This window comes from Xenopus laevis, chromosome 6S (genome assembly GCF_017654675.1).
Source record: "Xenopus laevis strain J_2021 chromosome 6S, Xenopus_laevis_v10.1, whole genome shotgun sequence".
NCBI lineage: Eukaryota > Metazoa > Chordata > Amphibia > Anura > Pipidae > Xenopus > Xenopus laevis.
The window spans coordinates 123,623,839-123,650,124 of record NC_054382.1 but is presented as its reverse complement, the minus strand read 5'-3'; the positions used below and the strand labels follow the sequence as shown (position 1 = coordinate 123,650,124).

The 26,286-nt window shown below is 38.8% G+C and overlaps 1 protein-coding gene across 3 annotated transcripts in view; it reads left to right on the top strand.

Moving 5' to 3' along the window:
• The window catches only part of samd12.S (sterile alpha motif domain containing 12 S homeolog), a 352,270-nt gene that overhangs the window by 217,553 nt on the left and 108,431 nt on the right, over positions 1-26,286 (top strand). Inside the window, exon 5 of one of the 3 annotated variants that reach the window (XM_018223917.2) lies at positions 21,060-22,355. The exons of the other annotated variants lie outside the window; for them this stretch is intronic. Coding sequence (XP_018079406.1) covers positions 21,060-21,067 — 8 coding nt within the window. The 3' untranslated portion in view covers positions 21,068-22,355. Of the gene's footprint in view, positions 1-21,059; positions 22,356-26,286 lie in introns of those variants that run through there. 3 annotated transcript variants of the gene reach the window in all.

The window sequence follows — 26,286 nt, the reverse complement described above, 5'->3', positions numbered from 1 at the left end:
CCTGGTCGCCAATTTTTTTTTTAAATTATAAGGGGACCCTAACCAGCAATGGCTTTTTATAACTTGCAAGTGAGGGGGTTTACCGTTTTTAGCGCTGGTGTCTGTGTGGACTTTTTACGGTGGTGTGGGCTAGATCTGGGGTGGGTGGGGCCCAGAAAATTTTGCTGTACGGGGCCCCGTGATTTCTGATGGCGGCCCTGGGGAAGGTTAATTGGCTCCTGATAAAACTGACTATAAGGGATTCGTTTATGAACACAAGTGCAACGTTTATTGTCCAATTCATCTAGCATTTCTAAAATGAGGGTTGGGTCACTTGAGTGCATGTTCAAAATAATGTTTGCATCTCATTCAACACAGGTTTGAGAACTCCACCAGTCCATTGTCAGGCAGTTGTGTGCAAATTGTCAGTTCAACAATATTGTTGCCCATCCCAGGACTGTTTGAAAACAATGATCACACCAAGAGCAAAGCATGTAATACTTTGAGAGATATCAAGGAACCCCAGGCTAATATCTAAGGATTTATAGGCCTCTCTTGCATTGCTAAATTATATTGTTCAAGAGTCCACCATAGGGAGAATCGCTGGACAATATTGGTGTGCAAGACTGTGGAAGACTATGTAAAAACTGTAAGACTGGTGTCCTATTGATGCACCATAATGCACACTAGAGGGCAGCATGGCGACTCATTGAGAAGCACTTCTGCCTTGCACAACTGGGGTCTTCAGTTCCACATTGGGCATAGTCTGCAAGGAGTTAGTTCTCCACATTTTTAGATGCAAGTCCTAATGAATGTCATCAATATATATGCTCCATTGTGTCCATTTTAGGGCAACCACAAGAGGTGGGTTCATAAATGATCCATATAGTGTGTTTGAATGTGATGCAGGGAGTGATGGAAATGATGCATCATCTCTAAAGCGCTGTGGAATATGGTGGCGTTATATAAAGGATAATAATAATTCCCAACTGTGTAGGAGAAGCCGTGTGGACTCTACAGTACATAACAGGTGCAGTTCCGTATAAAGAGAACTAATTTTAGTAATTGGGGCAAACCAGGAAAAATGATCTGTAGAAGCTAATTGTGTCGACCTAGAAACACATTTGTTTTTCTTGTTTGTTTGTTTGTTTGTTATGATCTTTTGTTTTGTTCCATTCCCTTCCGATTCTGAATGTGTCTGAGGTGGGGAGCAAATGGGAGGAAACAAGGTGAGGGATTCGGAGAAGAAAAGGTGGAACAGAAGGAAGGCCTTTAACAATAGTCATTGGCATTATGACATATTAAACGAGTCAGATTTGCAATGAGCGTTATGTTTTTATAGACATTTTATTAGCAGGTTAAACAATGACCCAGACAAAAACGTCATTTTGCCAGCCTGATAATTTGGTCTTCAGAGGTCATTGTTTAACTGGAGTCGATATTCTATCATATATCCTCTTTAGAGCAACCAATTTAGCAGCTTTAATTAATAAGCAAAATATTGTTTTACGGATATTTTTTTTTTATATTATTTAAGAATTTTTTTTAGCTACCATTATATCAGTGGTGGTGGTGACAAAAGAATTTGGCAGCAATATACCAATAACCAGTAACGGCTGGTCAGTGCAGCAAATCATTTAGTTCCACCAATGAAGACAAGCTGTCCTGGTCTGGAGGCAGCAAAGCAAGCCCAAACTATAATACTAGCTCCATCTTGTTTCCCAGATGAGATAAGGTTATTATGCTGGAGCGCTGTGTTTATCCTTCATCATAACATTCTGTCAATAGGCTTCTGACTTATCAATGTAGTCTTTAGCAAACTGTAGACTGCAGCAATGTTCTTTTTGGATAGTAGTGGCTTTCCCATTGCTACCCGGCCATGCGCACCGCTATTGTTAAGCAATTCTCCTGATGGTGGACTGATGAACAATGACCTTCACCAATGCAAGAGAGGCCTTTAGCTCTTTAGAAGTTAGCCTGGGTTTCTATGTGATCTCCCTGAGTATTACATGCTTTACTGTTGGTGTGGTCATTGATCACTCCTGGGGTGGGCAACAATTTTGTTGGAGTTCACAACCCCATGTTTGATCAGACTTAGGGAAGACAGAGATTTGACTTTTATCTCATTGCTTGAAAAACCTGACTCTAATTTCCCCTTCAAATGAACTGAGAACTGAGGGGGCCACATACTTTTGCCACAAACATGTCACCGTGTATCACTTACTTCAATATAAAATTAATTGGGTTCTCTCGTTTTAGAGCTTGCATGAAACACAGATCACATTTTAGGTCATATTTATTGGTCATTATTTATTCAGAATCGGAAGGGTTCACAAACATCTATCATCTATCTATGTATCCATCCATACATCTATCTTTCTGTTTATCTAGCTATCTATCTATCTATCTATCCATTATCTATCTATCTATCATCTATCTATCTATCTATCTATCTATCTATCTATCTATCTATCTATCTATCTATCTATCATCTATCTATCATCTATCATCTATCTATCTATCTATTATCTATCTATCTATCTATCTATCTATCTATCTATCTATCTATCTATCATCTATCTATCTATCTATCTATCATCTATCAATCTATCTATCTATCTATCTATCTATCTATCATCTCTCTATCTATCTATCTATCTATCTATCTATCTATCTATTATCTATCTATCTATCTATCCATTATCTATCTATCTATCTATCTATCTATCTATCTATCTATCTATCTATCTATCTATCTATCTATCTATCTATCTATCATCTATCTATTATCTATCTATCTATCTATCTATCTATCTATCTATCTATTATCTATCTATCTATCTATCTATCTATCTATCTATCTATCTATCTATCTATCTATCTATCTATCTAGGTGTGTGATAAACCTGGGAAAAGCAGGTGGCAGTTCAGTTATGCAATCATATTCGGAACAAGCCTCTTACAATAAACATAGATAGGCATTTACTAGAAAATGTAGGACTCACAATTGAATCAGAATCAGTACTTTCCAAGCGAAGGGGTTTTACAGGAAAGACACAAAATGAGAGTCATTTTTCACTGACAGTATTCAGAATAATACATTTGCGTGGACAGAATAAACAATGCTGATATTTTAAAGGGGAGCTGAAATCTAAATCATGCCAATTTTTTCAGGCCTGTTTATTAAAAATTCTAATTTGTGCATCTTACAATTATTTCTAATTCAAATAAACTTGAAATTTTAACAAAAAAGTTTGCTTATTTATTAAAAAACCTGAATATGAAAAACTTTCACTGGACTCGGTTCGGGATTTGGCCAGGATTCAGCTTTTTCAGAATGATACGGCTGAATTCAAGATTCCAACCAAATCAAATCTGAACTGAGTCCTTAAAATATTGTGATTTTTATTCATACAAACAAGAAAGTAACATTTTTTAACCCTTCCTAGTGATAATTTGCATTCAGTTAGGGATTTGGCTGAATTTTTCATGAAGGATTCAGGATTGAAATCCAAAAATAATGGATTCGGTGCATCCCTAAATAAAACCATGAAAAAAAATTCTAATGCATCAAATTTGTATATTCTACTTATCATGTTATATGGGTCTACACACTCACAATAAATTCTAAAACAACTAGGGGCAGATTTATCAAAGTATGAATTTAGAACTCGCCAGAATAAAACTCACTTTCTATTCATTCCTATGGGATATTTAAAAGTGTTTTTATGCAATGGTGAACTCCATTAACAAATATGATTATAAAAATCCCATAGGATTGAATAGAACATGGTTAGCTCTAATTCATATTTTGGTAAATCTGCACCTAAAAGTCTCAAATATCTTGAATTGAAAAATTTTAGATTAAAAAATATTGTTTAAGTTTTTGAAACTATAATTTTAATGAGTTTTAGTGCGATTTGAAGTAATTTGGTAAAAAAAAGTCAAGGAGCAGATTTATCAAGGGTCAAAGTGAATTCGAGGGAATTTTCGAAGTAAAAAAATTAGAAATTCAAAGTAATTTTTGGATACTTCGTCCATCAAATAGGATACTACGACTTCGAATTGACTTCGAATTTGATTTGAATTAAAAATAGTTTGAATATTTGACCATTTGATAATCAAAGTACTGTCGCTTTAAAAAACTTCGACTTCAATACTTTGCCAAATTAAACCTGCCGAAGTCCAATGTTAGTCCATGGGGACCTTCTACAGCATTTTTCTAAGTTTTTGAAGTCAAAGTAAAAATCGTTCGATAGTATAATAAAATCGTTCGAATCGTTTGATCATTCGATTTTACTTCGACCGCAGAATAGCCAAATTCGATGAAAAAAGTTTGAATTCTATATTCAAATTCGAAGTATTTTAGTTCGATGGTTAAATTTCGAAGTATTTTTTACTTCGAAATTCGACCCTTGATAAATCTGCCCGCAAGTGTCGATAAATCAGACCTCAAGCTTTTTTGTAATATACTTAAATTTTATTATTTTTAAGTTTTAATAGTAAAAAAAATGGTGACACATCAGAAAGAACAAGGTGCATTATTTTGCTAGCTGCAGGGTCAGTGTCTTATGAAAGTAGTAGGAGTCAATAAGAAATGAGTAGGGATGTGTAGAGGCTGAGGGAGCATTGAGTTGTTTCCTTTTTGTTTCTGATCAAGGCATTGGACCAATTAAAATTTTATTTGCTGTCAAATATTATTGGAACTATGGTTTAATGACTGATTTACCAGTGTTTCCAAATGAATAAAGAGGGCTCCCTGAACAACGGTTGGTCCTCCAAAAGAACTTTGAACAAAAAAGTCCTCTTCCACTGCATTACATAGTATGGTCCAGGAGTATCTGTGTAGCAAGTGTTGGGCATTTGTTTTTGCTGATGCAGAAATGGGTAATTTTAATACTCAAGCTGTAGAAAAAAACATTAAAATAACATTTAAAAAAGTAATTATAAACTAGAATCAAATTGGGGTTATGGTGAAAGAAGGAGAATAAGTGGTAAAGTGCATCTTAGGAGCAATGAAGAAACCGCTGAAACTTCCCATTAGCTGCCTCCTTCTCAGTGGGTTCTCCTGCAGGACGGTGCTCACTACTGGTGCACAAGCAGCGCTTCCATTTATTCTGCGAGGAGTTTGATGAACATTCCCCATTCTTAAAGGGAATATAAAGTCTAAAATAGAATAAGGCTAGAAATGCTGTATTTTGTATACTAAATATAAACATGAACTTACTGCACCACAAGCCTAATCAAACAAATAATTTATGCTTTCAAAGTTGGCTACACGGGGTCACCATCTTGTAACTTTGTTAAACATCTTTGCAAGACTAAGACTGTGCACATGCTCAGTGTGGTCTGGGCTGCTTAGGGATCGTCATAAACAAAGCTGCTTGAGTTCTGCATGGCTGGGAAGTAAGGCGGGGGCTCCCCCTGCTGTACATAAGTATGATTGTTTCCCTGCTCAGCAGTTAGGGACCGTCTGACAATTCCTATCCACAGCAGTAAATGAAGGGAGAATTTCACTGCATACAGTCAGGTTTCTTATAAAAACGGTACACATTTTTAATTGAACTATATTGGAGATAGGTTTCTTTTTCATTAAAGAAAGTAAACATGGGATTTTATTTTTTTGCCTTTACATGCTCTTTAATGTTTTCCTCTATTTCCATGTATTTATTAAATAAATATTTACTTGCCTCCTCACCTCTTTGGGTTATCTGGCAGTACTCAAGCGATGCTCCTCTGAATTCTTTCCTTTAATATCCGTAGATTAATTATAGGCGCGTTCAATATTTCTTATTGACCTCCACATTCGCCCAGTGCCTCTAAATTATTTTCTCTTTCCTCCTCCTATAACTTAACCCAAGTGATCAATACGTTAACTCACCAGAGCTGGACTTTCTATTGATTTCATCATCCACGCATATTTGTTCATTACACAGTCTCTCTCTCTCTTGCTTCTCTTTTTCCAACTGTTATTAATAATATTGTGCCTATTTTTTTCCACTAATGTTCCCAGCTCTCCTAGAATTAAACATTAAAAACGGACAACTAAAATTTACAATTTTTTCTTAAAACCTACCATTTTTCATAGCTATGTAATTCACCTTTGAATTTTTGCTCTCAGTAGAGGATCAGATAAAATAGAAGGGTCACAGTAATTTTCTTGAGAAAGAGAATGTTCATTAGCGTATGTCTCATCTATATGTCAATAGACGTTCTGACGTGCCAGTACAGTGAACTAAAGAAGTATGGCGTCACTATGTTCCAGTACGTGTCTATTACTAACACCTTCAGCTCACAGGCAGCAGTATAGACCAAGTGGCAGATCATTTCACTAATGTGCCCAAATATTACTGCTACGATTACTCGATTCCTGTAATTTAATGTTAATGGTTCAAGGAATGTCGGGCTGAATGGTCGGCCCCCACACATTTTCACCTCACCAAATCTGGCCCTTGTTGCAAAAAGTTTGGGCACCCCTGACCTAAACCAACCAATCAGCTGGTAGCAATGCCTGATCATCTGATTGCATCTGGTTGCCTGGGATGATTAGGCCTGGAGAAAATGATACTCCTCTGATTGTATTATTAGTGGTGCATTCTTGGTACATTGACATGGGTCACAAGTGCAACTTCCAAATATCTGTTGCCATCATGGAATAGCTGCAGTTCATGGTAATTTAGAGCATTATGAATAAACAATAGGCTCCTTGTACACTTCAGTCTCACTTGAAAGTGTCCTATAGTGTATGTGAATCCAATCTTGGTCTTCTATACTACCTATCACCAAAACAAAGAAAATGGTGCCACGTGTAGATAAACTCACCAGTGGTCAAGGTGCACCAGCCCCAGACCCTCAGCTTCAGGGAGCGGCAAACCGGAATAAATCAAATGGAACGAAATGGGGCTATCCGGCACTCAAAAGGATCCACAGGGCCAAAAAAAACAATGTTTATTTGTAGAGTCTAAAACGTACACATCTGCATGGGCCCTAAAGGCACTTAAATAATAAAAATTGTTCTTACTTACTTTTTTTTTGGCCATGTGGATTCCTTTGACTGCCGGATAGCCCCCTTTTTTTTTTCTTCTATACTACCTACACATATGAATTTCTGTAGATGTAGGTAGGTTTATTACACTTGGGTGAGATGGGGATTTACAGAGGACGTTTGGATAAAGTAATTAGACCTTGGGGCAAATTTACTAAGGGGCGAAGTGGACGTCGCTAGCGAAAATTTGCCAGAAATACCATCTGCAGGGACATTGGTAATTCACTAACAGGTGTAGAGGACAATGCTCTACTGAAAGAGAACATCATTTATGAAGCTTCGCACCTTTTCGCTCAGACGAACGATCGTTACTCCGCAAATTCACTAAAGTGCGAATTTTCCATTACGTTACCCCTTTTGCTCGAGCCTGCGTCGCCAAGTTATTCCTGGTGAACTGATAAGATGAAGCTACGTCCTTCTCAATCTTATGTCAGTGACATCATATCCTGTATGCCGAAAAGTTGTAAAAAAAAATAAATAAATAAAAAACTAGCGTTTTTTTTCACTTTTGAAAGTGGGATTGTGTTTAAAAGTTGTAAATTTTTTTAACCATTTGAAGGTCATGCCACATTTGTTTTAGGGTGGGCTCATGTCTAGGGCATTCGAGGACCTTTTTTGTCTTTATTTTGCTTCCTTGGACATGTGTAATAATAAGTGGCCACTTCAATCATTTGCACCAACATCTCTAATAAAGACATATATATGACCTATATGTACCCGCCCTATTCACATTGACCTAAGCGTAAGTGTACTTTTGCTAGGCAGAAACGAACGTTAGTGAAAGTTCACTATGAAATGCTTGTGCTGATGAATTTATGTGATCGAAACTTGGCCAGCATTCGATTGCCGAGACGCGACTTCGCATTTTGATGATGTAGCATATGCGCTGCGAATTAACATCTGATGAAGTGACGCGAAGTATGTCCAAGCCTCCCCAAGTGAAAAATCACCCTTTGTTGAATTTCCTCCATTGTTAGAATTCTACATTGTTCAGCAACTTCCCCTTTCCACAGAAAACTGCTGATAATAAAATAATAATAAGCCTTGTTGTCAACAGCAAGTTGTGCCTCTTGACTTGCAACAAGCAGCTGTTTCCCCTGCAATTGATACATACTGGGAAATACCATTTTGCTTTTATATCTTCAGACATGTGATTATGTTTCTATATCTTAGAGGAGTTCTGCATGCAAAGCCCTGCATTTCATATCATCGATTCTCATTATTGTCTCTTTAATAGATAGTGAGTGATAGAAAGGAGAGGGGTCTTGGAGAACTCCATTTATATGGATAAAGTGTTGTAATTCCACATCTGACCCAGGTATTTGGCTCTATTTCTCATGCTAATGGCGATGCTTTCATAGCATATGACGATACATCATAACACATCATGTGAGAATGACAAATGGCTCGGGTCAAGCCATGTAGATGATTCTCGGGATGCATATGTATGAGCTGGGAATGTATGTCGCTGTGTATCGGAGCAGACACATTTCTGTCACTAAAACAAAATGGGCACCTGATGAAATAAAGTGGATCTTACAGCCGGCTAATTATATAGACCGTTAGTACTTCTTATAATGCCTCCATAATACAGTAAGAAATGTGTGCGCTACAGAAAATTATTTTTTATTAGACCAACCGTTAATGTTATGATAATATTTATTACTTTCATACTTTCATTATTCATCAGCTTTTCATAGGAACAGTAACACCAAAAAAAGTGTTTTAAAGGTATAACAGTATAATGAACAGTTCTCCTTCACTGACAACTATAGTTTATATAAACAAGCTGCTGTGTAGCCATGGGGGCAGCCATTCAAGCACAGGATACACAGTAGATAACAGATAAGTACTACTATAGTTTATATAAACAAGCTGCTGTGTAGCCATGGGGGCAGCCATTCAAGCACAGGATACACAGTAGATAACAGATAAGTACTACTATAGTTTTATATAAACAAGCTGCTGTGTAGCCATGGTGGCAGCCATTCAAGCACAGGATACACAGTAGATAACAGATAAGTACTACTATAGTTTATATAAACAAGCTGCTGTGTAGCCATGGGGGCAGCCATTCAAGCACAGGATACACAGTAGATAACAGATAAGTACTACTATAGTTTTATATAAACAAGCTGCTGTGTAGCCATGGGGGCAGCCATTCAAACACAGGATACACAGTAGATAACAGATAAGTACTACTATAGTTTATATAAACAAGCTGCTGTGTAACCATGGGGGCAGTCAATCAAGCACAGGATACACAGTAGATAACAGATAAGTACTACTATAGTTTATATAAACAAGCTGCTGTGTAGCCATGGGGGCAGCCATTCAAGCACAGGATACACAGTAGGTAACAGATAAGTACTACTATAGTTTATATAAACAAACTGCTGTGTAGCCATGGGGGCAGCCATTCAAGCACAGGATACACAGTAGATAACAGATAAGTACTACTATAGTTTATATAAACAAGGTGCTGTGTAGCCATGGGGGCAGCCATTCAAGCACAGGATACACAGTAGATAACAGATAAGTACTACTATAGTTTATATAAACAAGCTGCTGTGTAGCCATGGAGGCAGCCATTCAAGCACAGGATACACAGTAGATAACAGATAAGTACTACTATAGTTTATATAAACAAGCTGCTGTGTAGCCATGGGGGCAGCCATTCAAGCACAGGATACACAGTAGATGTGCAATGCTGCATTATGGGTAATACACATGGTTATTTGTTTCTGAAATTGCACTTGCATGTGTAAGTAATGCTATTTTTCAAATTGACCTGCAAACCAGATGACCCATTTCTCTACATTGCAGTAACTGCTGCTACTTCTTTATCAGACACATTCAAATTGCCCAAACATTATTCTTCAACAGAACTGGATCTCAGCACAGTCAATGTTTCCCAGCCATGCAAAGAGCTGGAAAAAGTCTGATGGTTTCCAGTTAGATACCCCCATGATGTCCTTGTGTTTGGTTGTAAATCAGCTTAAATTGGACAGTGGGCTTTCTGGCCAGTGCATTCAGGGGTGGGCTGGCATTAGCCACAAGGGCCAGAGAAAGGTTATCAAGCAGCTCTCTCTTATGACTTTATTTTAACATACTTTTTGCATATGGCTTCTCTCGTGCACCATCTCTTCTGTGCTTACATGACTGACAGTAGGGCACGGCGATAGAAGATCTTTCCAATTTAAAATCTACTTTACGATTATTACTGCCCAAGGGCTCCTAGTCCTTTTAACAGTTTCTGAAGACGGATTCTATATCGTTGGTTCCCCAGGATCAGAACGTAGGGTATTAATTGCCTTTTTCTCCACTCCCCAAGCGAGGCATAGGCTGTAGATATCTCTAGATGATGGCAGATAGATACGTTTTTAATAGTTTCTCTTTTTTTCAAGGTTTATAAGAAGAGACATGGACAATTGGCGACATATATTAAATTACGAGCAAACTTGTTATCAGATAAAATTGTAGATTGTAGGCTGAGGAATCTGTGGGTAATGTTAGTTTAATACAGAAACTGATTAAGATAAAAGGCTGCCCATGTCACATAGGGGTTCTGATGAAGTAACTACCCTGTGCCCTGCAAAGCACATTTAACAGCAGATAAAACCTGGTGGTCCAATTTGCTGCCAAACATCTGAAGGTTATAGATTAGATGCCTCCAGCACAACGTCCAATGACAACCGTGTTCTTATTTAAGAAATAACAGGACCTCTCAAGAGCCTGATCCAATATACCAGGTTACAGTGTCGAAAATACTTTTCCTTCCCATATGAAATGCAGTTTTGTTCCTCACACATCACCAGATGGATCCTCGCGTTTCATTATCCTTTTGAACCTCAATATTTTGCCGCATAGTATTGTATATATTTCCCTGTGTATTATTGTGTATTCCTGTGTTACTGCCGGCAGTGCCTCCATGTACTATGTATATAGTCTTTTAATTATAGACTGACTGAACATCCTGAGAAGCTGGAGCAGTGGCTGACGTTGCGTCACTGCATAATCGTTACGATTCATTTAATGGTTCATGTCACAGCTTTAACTAAATGGGCCCAATATCTGTTTTCCATTTAGCTCTAAGTAGGGGCAAATGGTTTGACTGAATGTGTTTACTAATGAAAGGTAATGGGTTATCTTACCAGTCTTGTGTTTTCTGTTTCTCCCGAAATATTTTCACTAGCTCTTAACCATGTATACAGCTTAAAGTGGGATTTGTGGATTACCCTAGGGTTATCCAACTGATTGGTCCATGGGTTGTCCAGACTGATTTGATGCTATTGGCCAGACACCCAGATGACCAGTAAAAACACGTGTGGAGTCTAATTTGCGACTGTCTTTACACCTTCCTATTCTATAATGCAGTGATCCCCAACCAGTAGCTCGTGAGCAACATGTTGCTCTCCAAACCCTTGGATGTTGCTCTCAGGGTCCTCAAAGCAGGTGATTATTTTGAACTCCAAGCTTGAAAGCAAGTTTTAATTGCATAAAAACTAAGTATAGTGCCAAATAGAGCCTCTTGTAGGCTGCCAGTCCACATAGGGGCTATCAAATAGCCCATCACATCCATTATTTGGCACCCAAGGGACTTTTTCATGCTTGTGTTGCTCCACAACTCTTTTTATATTTGAATGTGGCTCACGGTTTAAAAAGGTTGGGGACCCCTGCTATAATGGATGATTCCAGTTCTAAATGTTTAGTGATTATAAGTTATAAGCAACATTTTTTGCCAGGTTTCCCTGCAAAAAAGATTCCAATGCATTTGCAAATTTTTGGCGAAGTGAAAGGGGTTAGTTTTGCCCATAACTAATGATTATGCGTTTCATTCCGTTCTTTCCCCTTTTTCTCTTTAGGGTTCTAATCACTTGCTTTTGTTCGGCTTTGTCTTTGGGATGCCCAAATCTTTTATAATTTGGAAATATAAATGTTTGGACTATTTTTTATAAAGGGAATAGTTCGACTCATTACTGTAAATTAATCAATTACTAGAAATCACAAGCAGTTTCATGACACTGGAATGGGCCGCCAAGGTATCAAGCTGGCGAAACGAGAATTTTGATGACATTTAGCGCGCATTAAAGTCAATGGGCGTCCGTTTAAATGAGGACGGCGTAAAAAAAAAAAAACTTTAACGCAGACGACTTTTCGTGGCAAATTCGGGAATTTATTCGCCGGTGGCAAAACACGCAAATTTGCGCCTGCCAATAAGTGCAACCCTCCGAGCCATTTGGATGACTGGTGAAACGTCTTCAAGAAAAAAACTTCAAGTCCAGTTGGTTTGACTTATTTCTACAGATATACCATGACCTGGATGAATGAGAATCTTCCCAAATATACTGAGAAAATGATTTACTAGAAATGTCTTGTAAGTGCATACAAAACGGTTTTGGATTGAAGATGGGACCTAAAGTGGAGTAGGGGGGTTGTATGTATCAGTATGGCAGTATCTTCCTACATATGTGAGGATTCGATTCAAGATGGCAGCTTTCCATCATCATCATTTATTTATAAAGCGCTGTCAAGATACGCAGTGCTTTTCCAAAAGTCTTGTTCTTAATTCTGGCCTTGAAGAGAAACCTGCCCAGCACAGATTCATCTATGACTCACAATGTATTTTATTAAAGGGCATACAAGTATTTTTTAAAAATGTAATCCATTTCCGTTTGACTTGTGGCCATCGCTAATTGCCTGCAGTTACCTGTAAATAAAGAATTTGCTCAACTTCATCCTCCCACCAGGGACTGACAAATATGAACATCTAGCGAAATCAATTGTGTATTCAGCATTTTGCTTCTTTCCCACTGGCGGCCCACAGGTTTTAATATAACGTTGAAAATGTAATATTTTAATTACGCCTCTTCTCAGTTGTATGAAAAGCTCCTCAGCTTTTTTTTTTTTTTTTTTTTTTTTAATAAACCTACAAGTGTAATTTGTAACAGGACTAAACTGCCTAAAATAATGAACGTAAGCAATTAAAATAAAAGACATGAAATAGGGGGAAAATCTAATTTTTAAACATAGTGCGTAAATATACTGCAAACTTGGTTTTAATATAAAATATAATAATGTAATTTAACTTGGGAGGAAATTTAAAATATATATTTGTATATTCTGTTTATACCTCTCTAACCAGTGTGGCCAGTTCTATGACTAAGTGACCCTAAGGCACAAAACGCGTAAGGCTTTGTTGTGATGTTTTTGCTTTTACTACAATTTACAGAGTGTGGTCTGGTATGTGCCAGCCCTTTACTATTATCTATTTGTATTAATTGCCTCCCCGAGCTGAAAGTCTGGGGCTTGAGCACCTAGACCCCCCTTCTTTTTGGGTAAGTTAACCCCATCCATTATTGTACTCGACACTGAACGTTTTTTATATAAGTTTATTGACCATTTCTAGGTGGCAGTACTCAGGGTACACAGGGTGCCATCTTTAAGTGTTATAGGGCACTTCTTACTGACCAAGGCTGCACAATAAACTTCCATTAACAGAAGCATTTGGGAGAGTTGCACTTATTAGTGATGTGCTGGCCAGCTTGAAACCTTGGGGGCCCATGGGTTTTTCCTGCGAGTTGGTTGGGTTCAGGCCAACACTCACACAAAATATTGAGGTGGTGGGCAGGTTTGGGTCATGCTCTTCCTACCACTCTTCCTGCCTTTGACCTAACTGTGCCCCACTTACGCATCTGGCGGCATCTATTGATGGATACGCACCTTCCGTGACATTTGAGACAGGGGTGTGTTGGCCACGGGTTTATAGATAGAAGCAGATCCATGGAACAGTTTGGGTACAGGTTTCAAGTGGTGGGTTAGGGTCTGTTGTAGGTTGACAATTGGTCGACCCCCACATCACTTATGTCTTTGGTCAGACCTTGAGGGGAGGTTCTTTGGTGAACCCCTGGTACCCCATTCCAAAACTAGATATCACTGGGGTACGTGCCCCAACCTCACCCCTCAGATGAGCTATAGTGTACCCACTAAATAAGTCTATCTGACCATTGCTTCGGTAGTACCTCTAAATAGGAGCTAGGTCTTAACTATCTGCTCTGGTCAAGTATCTTGTTTTCTTCCTTGAGACTGCATGCAACTGATCTTTCTCTACACACATACAGTACATCAATTATAGGGCCATCGTATTCCATCTCATGTTAAAATTTGCAAGTGCAAATGTTCCTTTTCACCTGACAGTTCTCTGAATAGCCGGCATATGGACAAATCTGGGCAAATTGTGTATTTTTTCCTCTGTGTGCTATAGCAACCAATAATTAGATTTTACTGGTACAGGTATGGGACCTGTTATCCAGAATCCTCGGGTTTTCCAGATAAAGGATCTTTCTGTAATTTGGATCTTCATACCTTAAGTCTAATAGAAAATCATGTAAACATTGAAACCTATTAAGCTGGTTTGCTTCCAATCAGGATTAATTATGTCTTAGTTGGGATCAAGTACAAGCTACTGTTTTATTATTACAGAGAAAAGGAAATCGTTTTTGAAAATTTGGATTATTTTAATAAAACTGAGTCTATGGGAGACGGCTTTTCCATAATTCGGAGCTTTCTTGATAACGGATACCATACTTGTATACCGTAGCTAAGGCAGTTCTTTGTTCATAGTTTAGGCCATGAGTCTCAGTGATTATATGGACTTCACTCACTATACTGAAATGTGCATTCCACTTATAAGATCTCCAGTGTATTCTTAAAGGGCAAGTACAATTCCACCAGTGTGTGATGATGCCTAGGTCACATGCTAAACCCTCATGCTGACCCTCATATGCCCACCCATCAACACCCACGTTTGTATTATCAAGAAGTCCAGTGCATGGAGCAAAAGGGTGCAAATGTGCATTCACAAAATGAAATTGTCCATTTGAAGGATATAGATAGCATTTTACTTACTTTTGAATCTCCTGAGAGGCCGGGTCAAATAATATTTCATCCTCTTTAGTCTTTACTGAAAATATACGTTGCTCTTCTGTTAAAAACTGGTTTATGGTCATAGCCCAAAAAGCATGTGACCACCTTCTCTTGCAGAAGGACAAGTAGTGGCACAGTACTAGGCTGAATACTAAAGGTAGCCACTGGATTACCATACTTCCTATTAAAGAAAATGAAGGAATATGAAAACCGCATGCTGGAGAGCGATGAAGCGCTGGTGCCGATCTGCACTATGAATTTTACATGCCTCTTCTTCGACTTTATCATTTACAGTGAGCCCTGCAAGGTAATTATCCATAAAGTGTTCTGCTTTGTTGTAGATGCAGGTGGTTTTATTCAGCAGCTGCCTGATAAAGGCCATGGACTACTTCCAGAAGTGAAATAATCCAATAGAAATGCAGTAGGCACTCTAATAATAAAATCATACTTATTATTTTCTAGTTTTCTGCTTATTGCCTCCTGTCCTCTGCCCCTTGTTATTTCAGACTTTGACCTCGGGAAGGAAAATTGCACGAAGACTTTCTTTCATTCAGTAATCTTTATTTCTATACTTTTTTTCCTCTGCTTCAAGGCAATTTATCACCACAACCTTCTATTGGGCGTTATTTTTATATTTATTCTATAATATATATTCTGATATGGATGCTACAAGGCATCCCACTGTGGTGTAACTAGATATTACTGGGCCCCACAGCAAATAATTTTTCAGTCCCCCAAAATGTCCGGAGGTTGACCTGTTTTACCAATATTTATTAAAATTGTATATGAATTAGGGTCTCATGGGGCCCCTCTATCTCCCAGTAGTGATGTGCAGGTCAGGGTTTCCCTGACCCGACCCTAACCCGCCCTGCTAATACCCGCACCCGCCCGCACCTGCCAGCACCCGCTTCCAGGGTTCCTTTTATAGACCCGCACCGCCCGCCACACCGATGACGTCACAATGACGTCACCAAGGGGTGTGGCAAGGAGACGCGACACTATAAAACCGGAACCCGGTAGTCGGATGCCGGCATTTGAAGGTGGCGGGCGGGGAGAGCAGGAGAAGAGCTCAACCCGAAGAGCACTGCAAGGTCGACCCGAACCGGGTCCCGCCGGTTTTGGGAGCGCACATCACTACCTCCCGGGCCCCCCTGCAGCCACAGGGTCTGCTTCCTCTGTAGTTATACCCCTACCATGAATATCATTGTTAGTATTAGTGATGGGCGAATTTCGCCAAAAATTATTGCGAATCTCCAGCGAAATTCGTGAAACAGCAAGAAATTTGCGAAACGCATTGAAGTCAATGGGCGTCAAAATTATTTTGATGTGCGTTAATTTTGGCCCCTTCAACAATTTTTATACGTGCGCCTATTTTGTCCAAATGCAAAAGTCAATGGGCGTCTGAATTATTTTATCGCACGTCAGAATAGTCACATACATAAAAATTGGATGGGTTTCCTGCAAATTTTCTCCGCAGTTTTGCAAAATGAATCTTTTTTTTCCATGAATTTTAAGTTTACTGTAGCCTCCTTATAGATACAATATGTCTATGCATTCCCTGTTCTTTTAGCAACCAACAAAGAACATTTGGGAAATTGATGTTCCTTTAAATTACTGCACAGTTTATCACAGAACATCACAGTCAAATTCAACCTTCTTTAAATTCTGATCTGGAGAGATTATGTATAGACTCTTTTTTTGATTTGGGTTTTTCTACAAGTAAATGTTATCATTTTACCTAAAGCATAGTTTCAGTGGAAAGTAATCCTGCCACAAGGTCTTGATGGGCCGCTGAAACTAATGGTGGGTTCTCATTTTTGGGTCCACCAAACTCAACTCATATCATGAGTATTTCTGGGAATATGAGTTAAATTGCAACGCAAAACCCCACTGAAGTTAAAGTGACACTTCCAAAACTAGATATTTGGTCTTTTAGACATTTAATCAGTTCTGTCTTCTCATAAAACAGTTATGCCATTTAGAAAATGATAGATACTAACTGCTGAGAGAATGTAGATTTAAAAGACAACTAAAGCCAAACTACAGAAGTAGCTAGAAATGTTGTTCATTATGTTTTGTGATTCTGTACCAGCCCAAGGCAACCACAGCCCTTTAGCAGTAAAGATCTGTGTCTCTAAAGATGCCCCAGTAGCTCCCCATCTTCTTTTCTGCTGATTCACTGCACATGCTCTGTGCTGCTGTCACTTACTGAGCTTAGGGACCCACTCACAATATACAGTACACATAGAATAGAAATGTCACAATATAAGGCTGATTAGTAATTAATACACATAATTACTACATGGCAGCACAGAAACCAGTGCAATTAGCATCAGAATTTAATAATCAGCAAACCTGTAGCATCAGCTTATATTACAGCCAGGGAAGCTCATTTTCTGCTGGATAATTAGTGACGAGCCCTAAGCTTAGCTTCTCAACAGCCAATCAGAGCCCACTGAGCATGTGAGTGTCACAGACACTTTCCAAGATGGTGACCCCCTGTGACAAGTTTGAAGTCCTGGATCATTGCTGCTATTGACAAGCTGAAACTTTAGCCTCGTGCAATAAGTTCACTATATAAAATATGCCATTTTTAGCAATATTAATTTTTAGGGTTTAGTTCTCCTTTAAGGGCACCAGCGCTAGGGCATCTCCCCATGTTCAGGCACACGCATGCATGTTATGAATGAGTACCACAACTAGCTCATTATGCACATATACGCAACATCAGAAGCGCATTATGCACATGTGCTCTGACTGACATGGCTGCTCCCGATGTAAGTGCAGCTAGCACTGGCTGGGGGCAATTTTTAAAAAATTAACTACCGTTAACCCCAACGGGAGTGTGGGCTCTATTAGCGCACACCTTTGGTTGGGAATAATATATTTTGCCAGCAGGTGCCCTTAAAGGGCATGTAAAGTCTAAAATAGAATAAGGCTAGAAATGCTGTATTTTGTATACTAAATATAAACATGAACTTACTGCACCACAAGCCTAATCAAACAAATAATTTATGCTTTCAAAGTTGGCTACAGGGGGTCACCATCTTGTAACTTTGTTAAACATCTTTGCAAGACTAAGACTGTGCACATGCTCAGTGTGGTCTGGGCTGCTTAGGGATTGTCATAAACAAAGCTGCTTGAGTTCTGCATGGCTGGGAAGTAAGGCGGGGGCTCCCCCTGCTGTACATAAGTATGATTGTTTCTCTGCTCAGCAGTTAGGGACCGTCTGACAATTCCTATCCACAGCAGTAAATGAAGGGAGAATTTCACTGCATACAGTCAGGTTTCTTATAAAAACGGTACACATTTTTTAATTAAAGTATATGGGAGATAGGTTTCTTTTCCATTAAAGAAAGTAAAAATGGGATTTTATTTTTTTGCCTTTACATGCCCTTTAAAGAAATTGTTCAGTGTAAAAATAAAAAGTAGGCTGTGCAAAATAAAAAATGTATCTAATATAGTTAGTTAGCCAAAAATGTAACGTATAAAGGCTGGAGTGACTGGATGTGTAACATAATAGCCAGAACACTACTTCCTGCTTTTCAGCTCTCTTGCTTTCCACTGATTGGTTACCAGGCAGTAACCAATTAGAGACTTGAGGGGGGGAGCACATGGGTCATAACTGTTGCTTTTGAATCTGAGCTGAATGCTGAGGATCAATTGAAAACTCACTGAACAGTTATGTCCCATATGGCCCCCCTTATAGTCACTGACTAACTCAGAGTTAGAGAGCTGAAAAGCAGGAAGTAGTGTTCTGGCTATTATGTTACACATCCAGACACTCCAGCCTTTATACATTACATTTTTGGCTAACTAACTATATTAGAAACATTTTTTATTTTGCACAGCCTATTTATGTACCCAGTTTTTTTCACACTGAACTGTTCATTTAAATTGTCAAGAGATTGCACAAATGTGTTTTTCACAAATGGAGTTATGTATTAAAAGGCACTTGGTTTGCGCTGGAGCAGTAACCCATAGCAACCAGCAGGCAGCATTTACAAGTCACGTGTTTAAAAACAAATATCTTATTGATTGCTGTAGGTTTCTGCACCTGGGCAAACGTACTACCTTTTATTATATATAGGGGTAAATGTTTTGGTGGCACTGGTAGGGTTGCCACCTTTTGGTCTTATTGAATCCGGACAGGGTTATGACGCTGGGTGGGGCGGGTTGTGATGTCAGGGGCAGGGCTCTGACTTGGCGATGGGCCAATCGCCATGTCAATCATATGGAATCCTGCCTGGTTTTCCTAATTTGGCCTGGGCAGCTATTGAAAAAATTGGGCTCTCGAGGTCAAAACCGGACAGGTAGCAACATTAGGCACTGGTCTTCAACCGCAAATAATAATATAGTAATTTTAGTGTGATCTGCTGATCCCTCTAAATGTAAGACTTCTAAAGGTGGCCATACACGGATAGATCCGCTCGTTTGGCGATGTCGCCAAACGAGCGGATCTCCCTCCGATATGCCCACCTTGAGGTGGGCAATATCGGGCTGATCCGATCGTGGGCCCTAGGGCCCAACGATCGGATCCTAGCGTTCGCCAAACGGGCGGTCGGATCGCGGGACCGCATCAACGAACAGATGCGGCCGCGATCCGACGGGATTTTTAACCCCATCCGATCGAGATCTGGCCGACTTTCGGCCAGATCTCGATCGGGGAAGCCCGTCGGGGGCCCCCATACACGGGCCAATAAGCTGCCGACTTGGTCTGTCGGCAGCTTTTATCGGCCCGTGTATGGCCACCTTAAGTCACCTGCTGCCCCTATCTCACACTCTTTTTTTGTTTGTTTGTTTCTTAACAGCCACTTAAGAATCCATTCTTTGAGAAGAATACATTACCGACGTTTCTTTTGTACCCACTTGTGTTACTATGGCAATATCTTCCTGATTGCATTAATAAATAGTGTGATAGATATGAAAATCTAATGTTTCTGGATGGATCAGACAGGGCTTGTAGAGATGCACAGTTTATGGATAATAGGGAAGGCTTTGCTGTTTACTTACTCAAATCATGGACCAAAAATAGTAATTATCATAAAGAGGGTAAAGTATGGCTTTGGTTAGAAATGAAGGAATATATTCTTGCGTATTCTGTTCATATTCATTAATTGCAGCAGTGAATAGAAATAACAATTTCAATCCCCGCTAAACTTGTATATATACAATTAGATAAACTTTGACTCTTCCCAGTGATACTAATGAGTTCAGTAGAATACTATATAAAGGTATGGGACCTGTTATCCAGAATGCTCCGGACATGGGGTTTTCCAGATACAGATCTTTCCGTAATTCATGCCTCTAGTCTATTAGAAAATCATGTAAACATTAAATAAACCCAATAGGCTGGTTTTGCTTCCAATAAGGATTAATTATATCTTAGTTGGGATCAAGTACAAGCTACTGTTTTATTATTACAGAGAAATAAGAAATAACTTTTAAAAAAAATTATTTTTTGGATAATATGGAGTCTATGGGAGATGGCCATTCAGAGCTTTCTGGATAACGGGTTTCCGGATAACAGATCCCATACCTATACAAACTAAAAAAAATACAATGTGCCATTTAAACTCCTTTATATCAGAACACCACACGTTAATAAAAAAAAAGTCCATTCTCAGATTTCTTTAAATATTCACAATATATTTTCAAGGTGTTCAGTTGAGTGCTAATCAGACGTTATTATAAAGATGATTAATGGTTTCAAATTTATATCAGAACCAAAAAAGGGGCAAACTCACAATTTGCAGGGTACTTTGATATGGGCAGGTGTAGTGAGATTGGTTGGTTCTGACTTCTGCAACGGTTCATCCACAGAATGTAGAGTTCTTCTAACCATTGATCTTCACCATATGGCTCTCCAGCTGTTAATGAACTAGAATCATTGGACTCCTGATTCTTCAAGTTAATCAATCCCTAGAAATTCATAGGTTGAAGATAACTCATTGACTAGGTCTTATATAGTTTGCTCTATGTGTAGCAGGACCACAGATGTAAGGAAGTTCAGGTAGACTTCTATCCCTTCTATTTTAAATTTTGTCCATGTGGATAACTCATATTTATCTAGTGTGCTTTTACTTTTCTTTTTTTTTTTCATTTGAAGGCCACTAGTGGAAGAAAATATTCTGCTCACATTGGATCAAAATCTGCCCAGAAGTCTTAAATTGAGTGTCTACATCACAGCAAGAAACTGGATGGAAAGCCCTTGTTCGGCTCATGTAGAGGGATATATTCTTGGTCGTGGTTCCATGTTTAGTTTGATCAGAGACTTGTAACAAGTTAATAAATGGCACACAGCCCCTGTGATCCCATCTGTTTCCAAAGCTCATTATATTGATAATAAGGACAGCAGAATATCATATATTTATATAACATAATATAATATAAATACAATAAAATATGTATTTAAGCATCTTGATATTTGTATAGAGTAGAATGAACCCGTGTTTCGCTCTGTTTATGGATAACTTGAAGAATGAAAATGAATGAAATTTCTAGTTCATGTAGAGGCTATGCCATATGTAAGAATTAAGTTCAGGATTTTGCCAAATCCCAGCATTTTTTGAAGGATTTGAATTCAGGCAAAATGTAACTGTTCTGCTCAACCAAGTGGAAACTTTAAAAGTCATGTGACTTTTCAGTCCTGGACATCTGAGCATAACAATTGTTTGTTCACATATGCGTTTTTTAACATTTTTATTCAAATTTGAATATGCAACTTTGGGTTTGATTGTCCCAATCTTTTATGGAGAGCTTTGGTGTATTGCCGAATGCAAAAATCACAGATTTAATGTATTCCTACCTTATAAAGACCAGATAAACCAGGGTTCATTTATAACATTTGGTCAATACAGAAGATGTTGTCCCTAGATTTTGGGATATATAGGCTATAGAATTTCTTCTATCTATAGTTTCTTCTATTTCTATAAATGTCCAGGGCCAGAACTAAGAGTAGGAAAAAGGAACGTGCCGAGGGCAGAACAGTGGAGACCCATACTATCTCTGCCTGCCAACCCCAAGTTGCGTCCATTGTGTATTTTGTTACCGCTCCTGCTCCTCCCTAAGCCCCTAACGCCCCTCTTATGTAACTTGGGAAATAAGGGAAATTTATTGTACTAAGGATGTTAAGCAAGGAGGCAAGGGAAACAAGAAAGACCAACTGGTTATTATGACATGTTGGAGTGAGTTTTAACGCAGTGGGAATTTCACTTAGGGGCAGATAAATTAGAAAATACTCACAACTCAAATGGGAGGTTATTTAAGAAAAAATCTCGAACGTATTTGATAGAATGGGATTTGTATTTGACTGAGTTTTTTCTCCGCAAATGTCAGAATGTCAGGAAGGCTATTAACATCTTCAAATGGGTCACTGGACCTCTGCCATTGACTTCTTCATGAACTCGCCAGGTTTTAGGTGGCGAATAGTTAAATTTGAGTTGTTCCCAGGGTCCAGGTATGATAAATCTCGAATTTGACTTTGGATTATTCCCAACTCGAATTTGTGAGTTTTGACCAAGAATCCAACTCGAAAAATTAGAATTCAAATTTACAATTCGACCCTTAAAGGGCATGTAAAGGCAAAAAAATAAAATCCCATTTTTACTTTCTTTAATGAAAAAGAAACCTTTCTCCAATATACTTTAATTAAAAAATGTGTACCATTTTTATAAGAAACCTGACTGTATGCAGTGAAATTCTCCCTTCATTTACTGCTGTGGATAGGAATTGTCAGACGGTCCCTAACTGCTGAGCAGGGAAACAATCATACTTATGAACAGCAGGGGGAGCCCCCGCCTTACTTCCCAGCCATGCAGAACTCAAGCAGCTTTGTTTATGATGATCCCTAAGCAGCCCAGACCACACTGAGCATGTGCACAGTCTTAGTCTTGCAAAGGTGTTTAACAAAGTTACAAGATGGTGACCCCCTGTAGCCAACTTTGAAAGCATAAATTATTTGTTTGATTAGGCTTGTGGTGCAGTAAGTTCATGTTTATATTTAGTATACAAAATACAGCATTTCTAGCCTTATTCTATTTTAGATTTTACATGCCCTTTAATAAATCTGCCCATTAATTTACGGTTCCATAGCAAAGGCAGCTGGAATAACCAAAAAGGACCAAATATTTCTGGGCTCAGTGAAATCCAGTTTGATTCTTTTCTTGCCTTTCAGACATTCCTGTGCGACGGATTTTTATGTCTATTACCTGGAAGCCATTGGGAAATGGCACCTCTTTGCTTTTAGCTCTTGTCTATCATCTGTTAGACATCCAGACGTTCTCACCACCACCATCATCATCATTATCATTCGCGTTACACCGTGTTTTAAAAGAATGATTTATGTTAAACAAAAAAATGTGAGTTTCTTACACCTTCATAAGAACAAATTTTTATTATAATGCATTGTCTAGATCACCATAGGTCAGAGATATATGATATAGTATAATATATGGTTTTGTTTACTGCATATTATTTTAGTCCGTTTTATACTAATTGTTTCAATAAATTCCATTATTGTCTTGTCGATGGGATGTTGTTAGCTAATGCCTTGATGTATTAAATCTAAGCTGTCATAAACTGTCTAAAGAAATGGCCAGAAGTTAAAGGGGTATATTTAACATACAGCCAAATAAATCACCTGATCTTATGTCTAATATGTGTATAATCCCCCACTGTAATAAAGTCAAATTAAGATTTCCATACAGCATTGATTATCTTTCAGATGAAAATTATTCCTCTCTTTGTTGGTTTTGGTCAAGTTGTACCTTTCAGGCAGGAGGAAGGACTCACGTGCTCCCTAAGAGTTTCTCTTCAGCAACCAATGAAATAAGGCCCTTGTATTCCCATGCAAGTAATATAAGCTGCGAGGATAGTATTCCTATGTTATAGGTAAAATGAGTGCTCCCATATCGGAAGCATAGGCTATTGACCCTATATTTCCTATACTTCCTACATAAATACAGAATATGGTGTATGGTCTGATGGATGGCCCAGAAATTGGCAAAAAAATCCATACAATGTAAGGGGCACGGTTTGGAGAAAGATTACTTACCCCCTTACTGGGAGCAAACATTTATGAACCCCAACACACTGAGCCTCCCCAGCAGGTCATGGGGACTACAGCAATATAAAAGTCGCCATGTAAATATGTGGTACTAGGTAAGTTACAATTTCCTTACTTAGGGGCCGATTCATCAAGGGTCGAATATCGAGGGTTAATTAACCCTCGATATTCGACTAGGAACTAAAATCCTTCGACTTCGAATATCGAAGTCGAAGGATTTAGCGCAGATAGTACGATCGTAAGATCGAAGGATTATTCCTTTGATCGAACGATTAAATCCTTCTAATCGAACGATTCAAAACTTAGGAAAGCCTATGGGGTCCTTCCCCATAGGCTAACATTGACTTCGGTAGCTTTTAGCTGCCGAACTAGGGGGTCGAATTTTTTTTTAAAGAGACAGTACTTCGACTATCGAATGGTCGAATAGTCGAACGATTTGTACTTCGAATCCTTCGATAGTCGTAGTCGAAGGTCGAAGTAGCCCATTCGATGGTCGAAGTAGCCCAATAAAACTTCGAAATTCGAAGCTTTTTACCTTCGAATCCTTCACTCGAAGTTAATGAATCGCCCCCCATATCTTCTTAATAATCTTATCCTACATTGTAGATGTACCAATGACTTGAGTATTAGATTTTCAAAATTAAATTCCATCTCAGCTCGTCAAAAGTGTAACTCAATAATTCCACTTTCCTTGAAGATACCAACAAATAAACCAGGCTAATAGTAGTGTACCTTATGGATATGGCTACCATATCAGTACCAAGGTACAATGACCCACTAACAGTGAAGATCCATGTTTTATTCTATTTCTCCTGAAGCACCAGGGGAACTTTGGCAACAACCACTTGCTGGTTGGACCAGTAGATATAGGGACAAATTCACTAAAGGGTGAAGTGGCTAACGCTGGCAAAAATTCACCAGCATGATGTTATTTCGGCACTTCGCCAATTTACTAACGGTAGCTGGCGTAAATTCACTGGCGTAATTTTCTCAAGGAGATAGCGCAACTTCTAACTCTAACTCCAGGCGAATTTACAGTCTGTCGAAAGAGCGTTACTACGCAAATTCACTAAGTATATGATTTTACTGACCCTTACCTCTATCGCCAGAATTGCCTTCGCCACCTCAGAGTAGATAAAGAGTTCCTCAAAAAAAAATTTAAAATTTTTCCAAGTCCCAAAAAACGCTGACGTTTTTTCCTATTTAAAGGGTGATAGACTGAAAAAGATTGTAAATTTTTTTTCCGGGTATCCTCCTTCCCCCCTACATTTGCTAACATATCGCACCTAAACTATACTGTGGGCACATGTGTAGGGCATTATAACAACTTTTATATAATTTTATTAAGGTTCCCTGGCCTTGTGTAGTGTAATGTATTTGCTGCAGCATATGCCGCCATTGTACTTTAACTGCACTCCGTATGCTAATTAGCCAACGCTAGCGTAACTTCAGACTGCTGAGCGTAATTTCGCTGGCGTAATTTCGCCAGCATTCGGTATCCTGTGCGCAACTTCGGATCTTCGTTAATTAGCGTTGTCCAGACGAATTTACGCGTGGCGAAGTGTTGCGATGTGCGCAAAGCCATCGCTGGCGAATTTTCGCCTGTTAGTGAATTTGCCCCATAGTATGTAGTGTCACTGCCACTAGTGAGATGGACAGCCATGATTATAAACCTTTGTCACTTATAGATTAAAAATCTGGATACTTTGAGGAGTCAGGTCTGGCAAGGCTTCTAGTGGTGGGTGGACTTACTGGATGCTCAGACACTCATCACAATATCATGGTGTCCATGTTTCATGACTTCCTGCCAGACAACCTTGCCTTAATGATAGATGTCAGGGGTCACATAGTATTGTTACTGCGTCACCAAATTGTTATTTCAAGACCAAAACTCTTTTAAACCCATTGTTGAATCTTCCATGTATGAAGGATTTCTTGCCTTCTACCCTGATCTTGACTACGCTTGACCTCTGCCACTTTTGTTGTGTTATATTGGTCTACCTAATGCCTGTTTCCTCTTTAGTCCTTACCACTAACCTTATGTGGTCTTCAACAACCCAGCAGGCTCAGTTGCAGCTCCTCATCACCCCAACAGGCTCAGTAAGCCCAGACAGATATTACCTGTTCTGTGGCTGCTGCATTTTTTGAGTGGAACAATCAATCTAAAGTCAAATCACTTTGAGCTTAATCCTTTGCCAAGGTTTAGCCGCTTCTTAACACAAAATGGTCCTCTCAGAAGCGTGACTCATAGCTCTCAAGTTAACTAGCC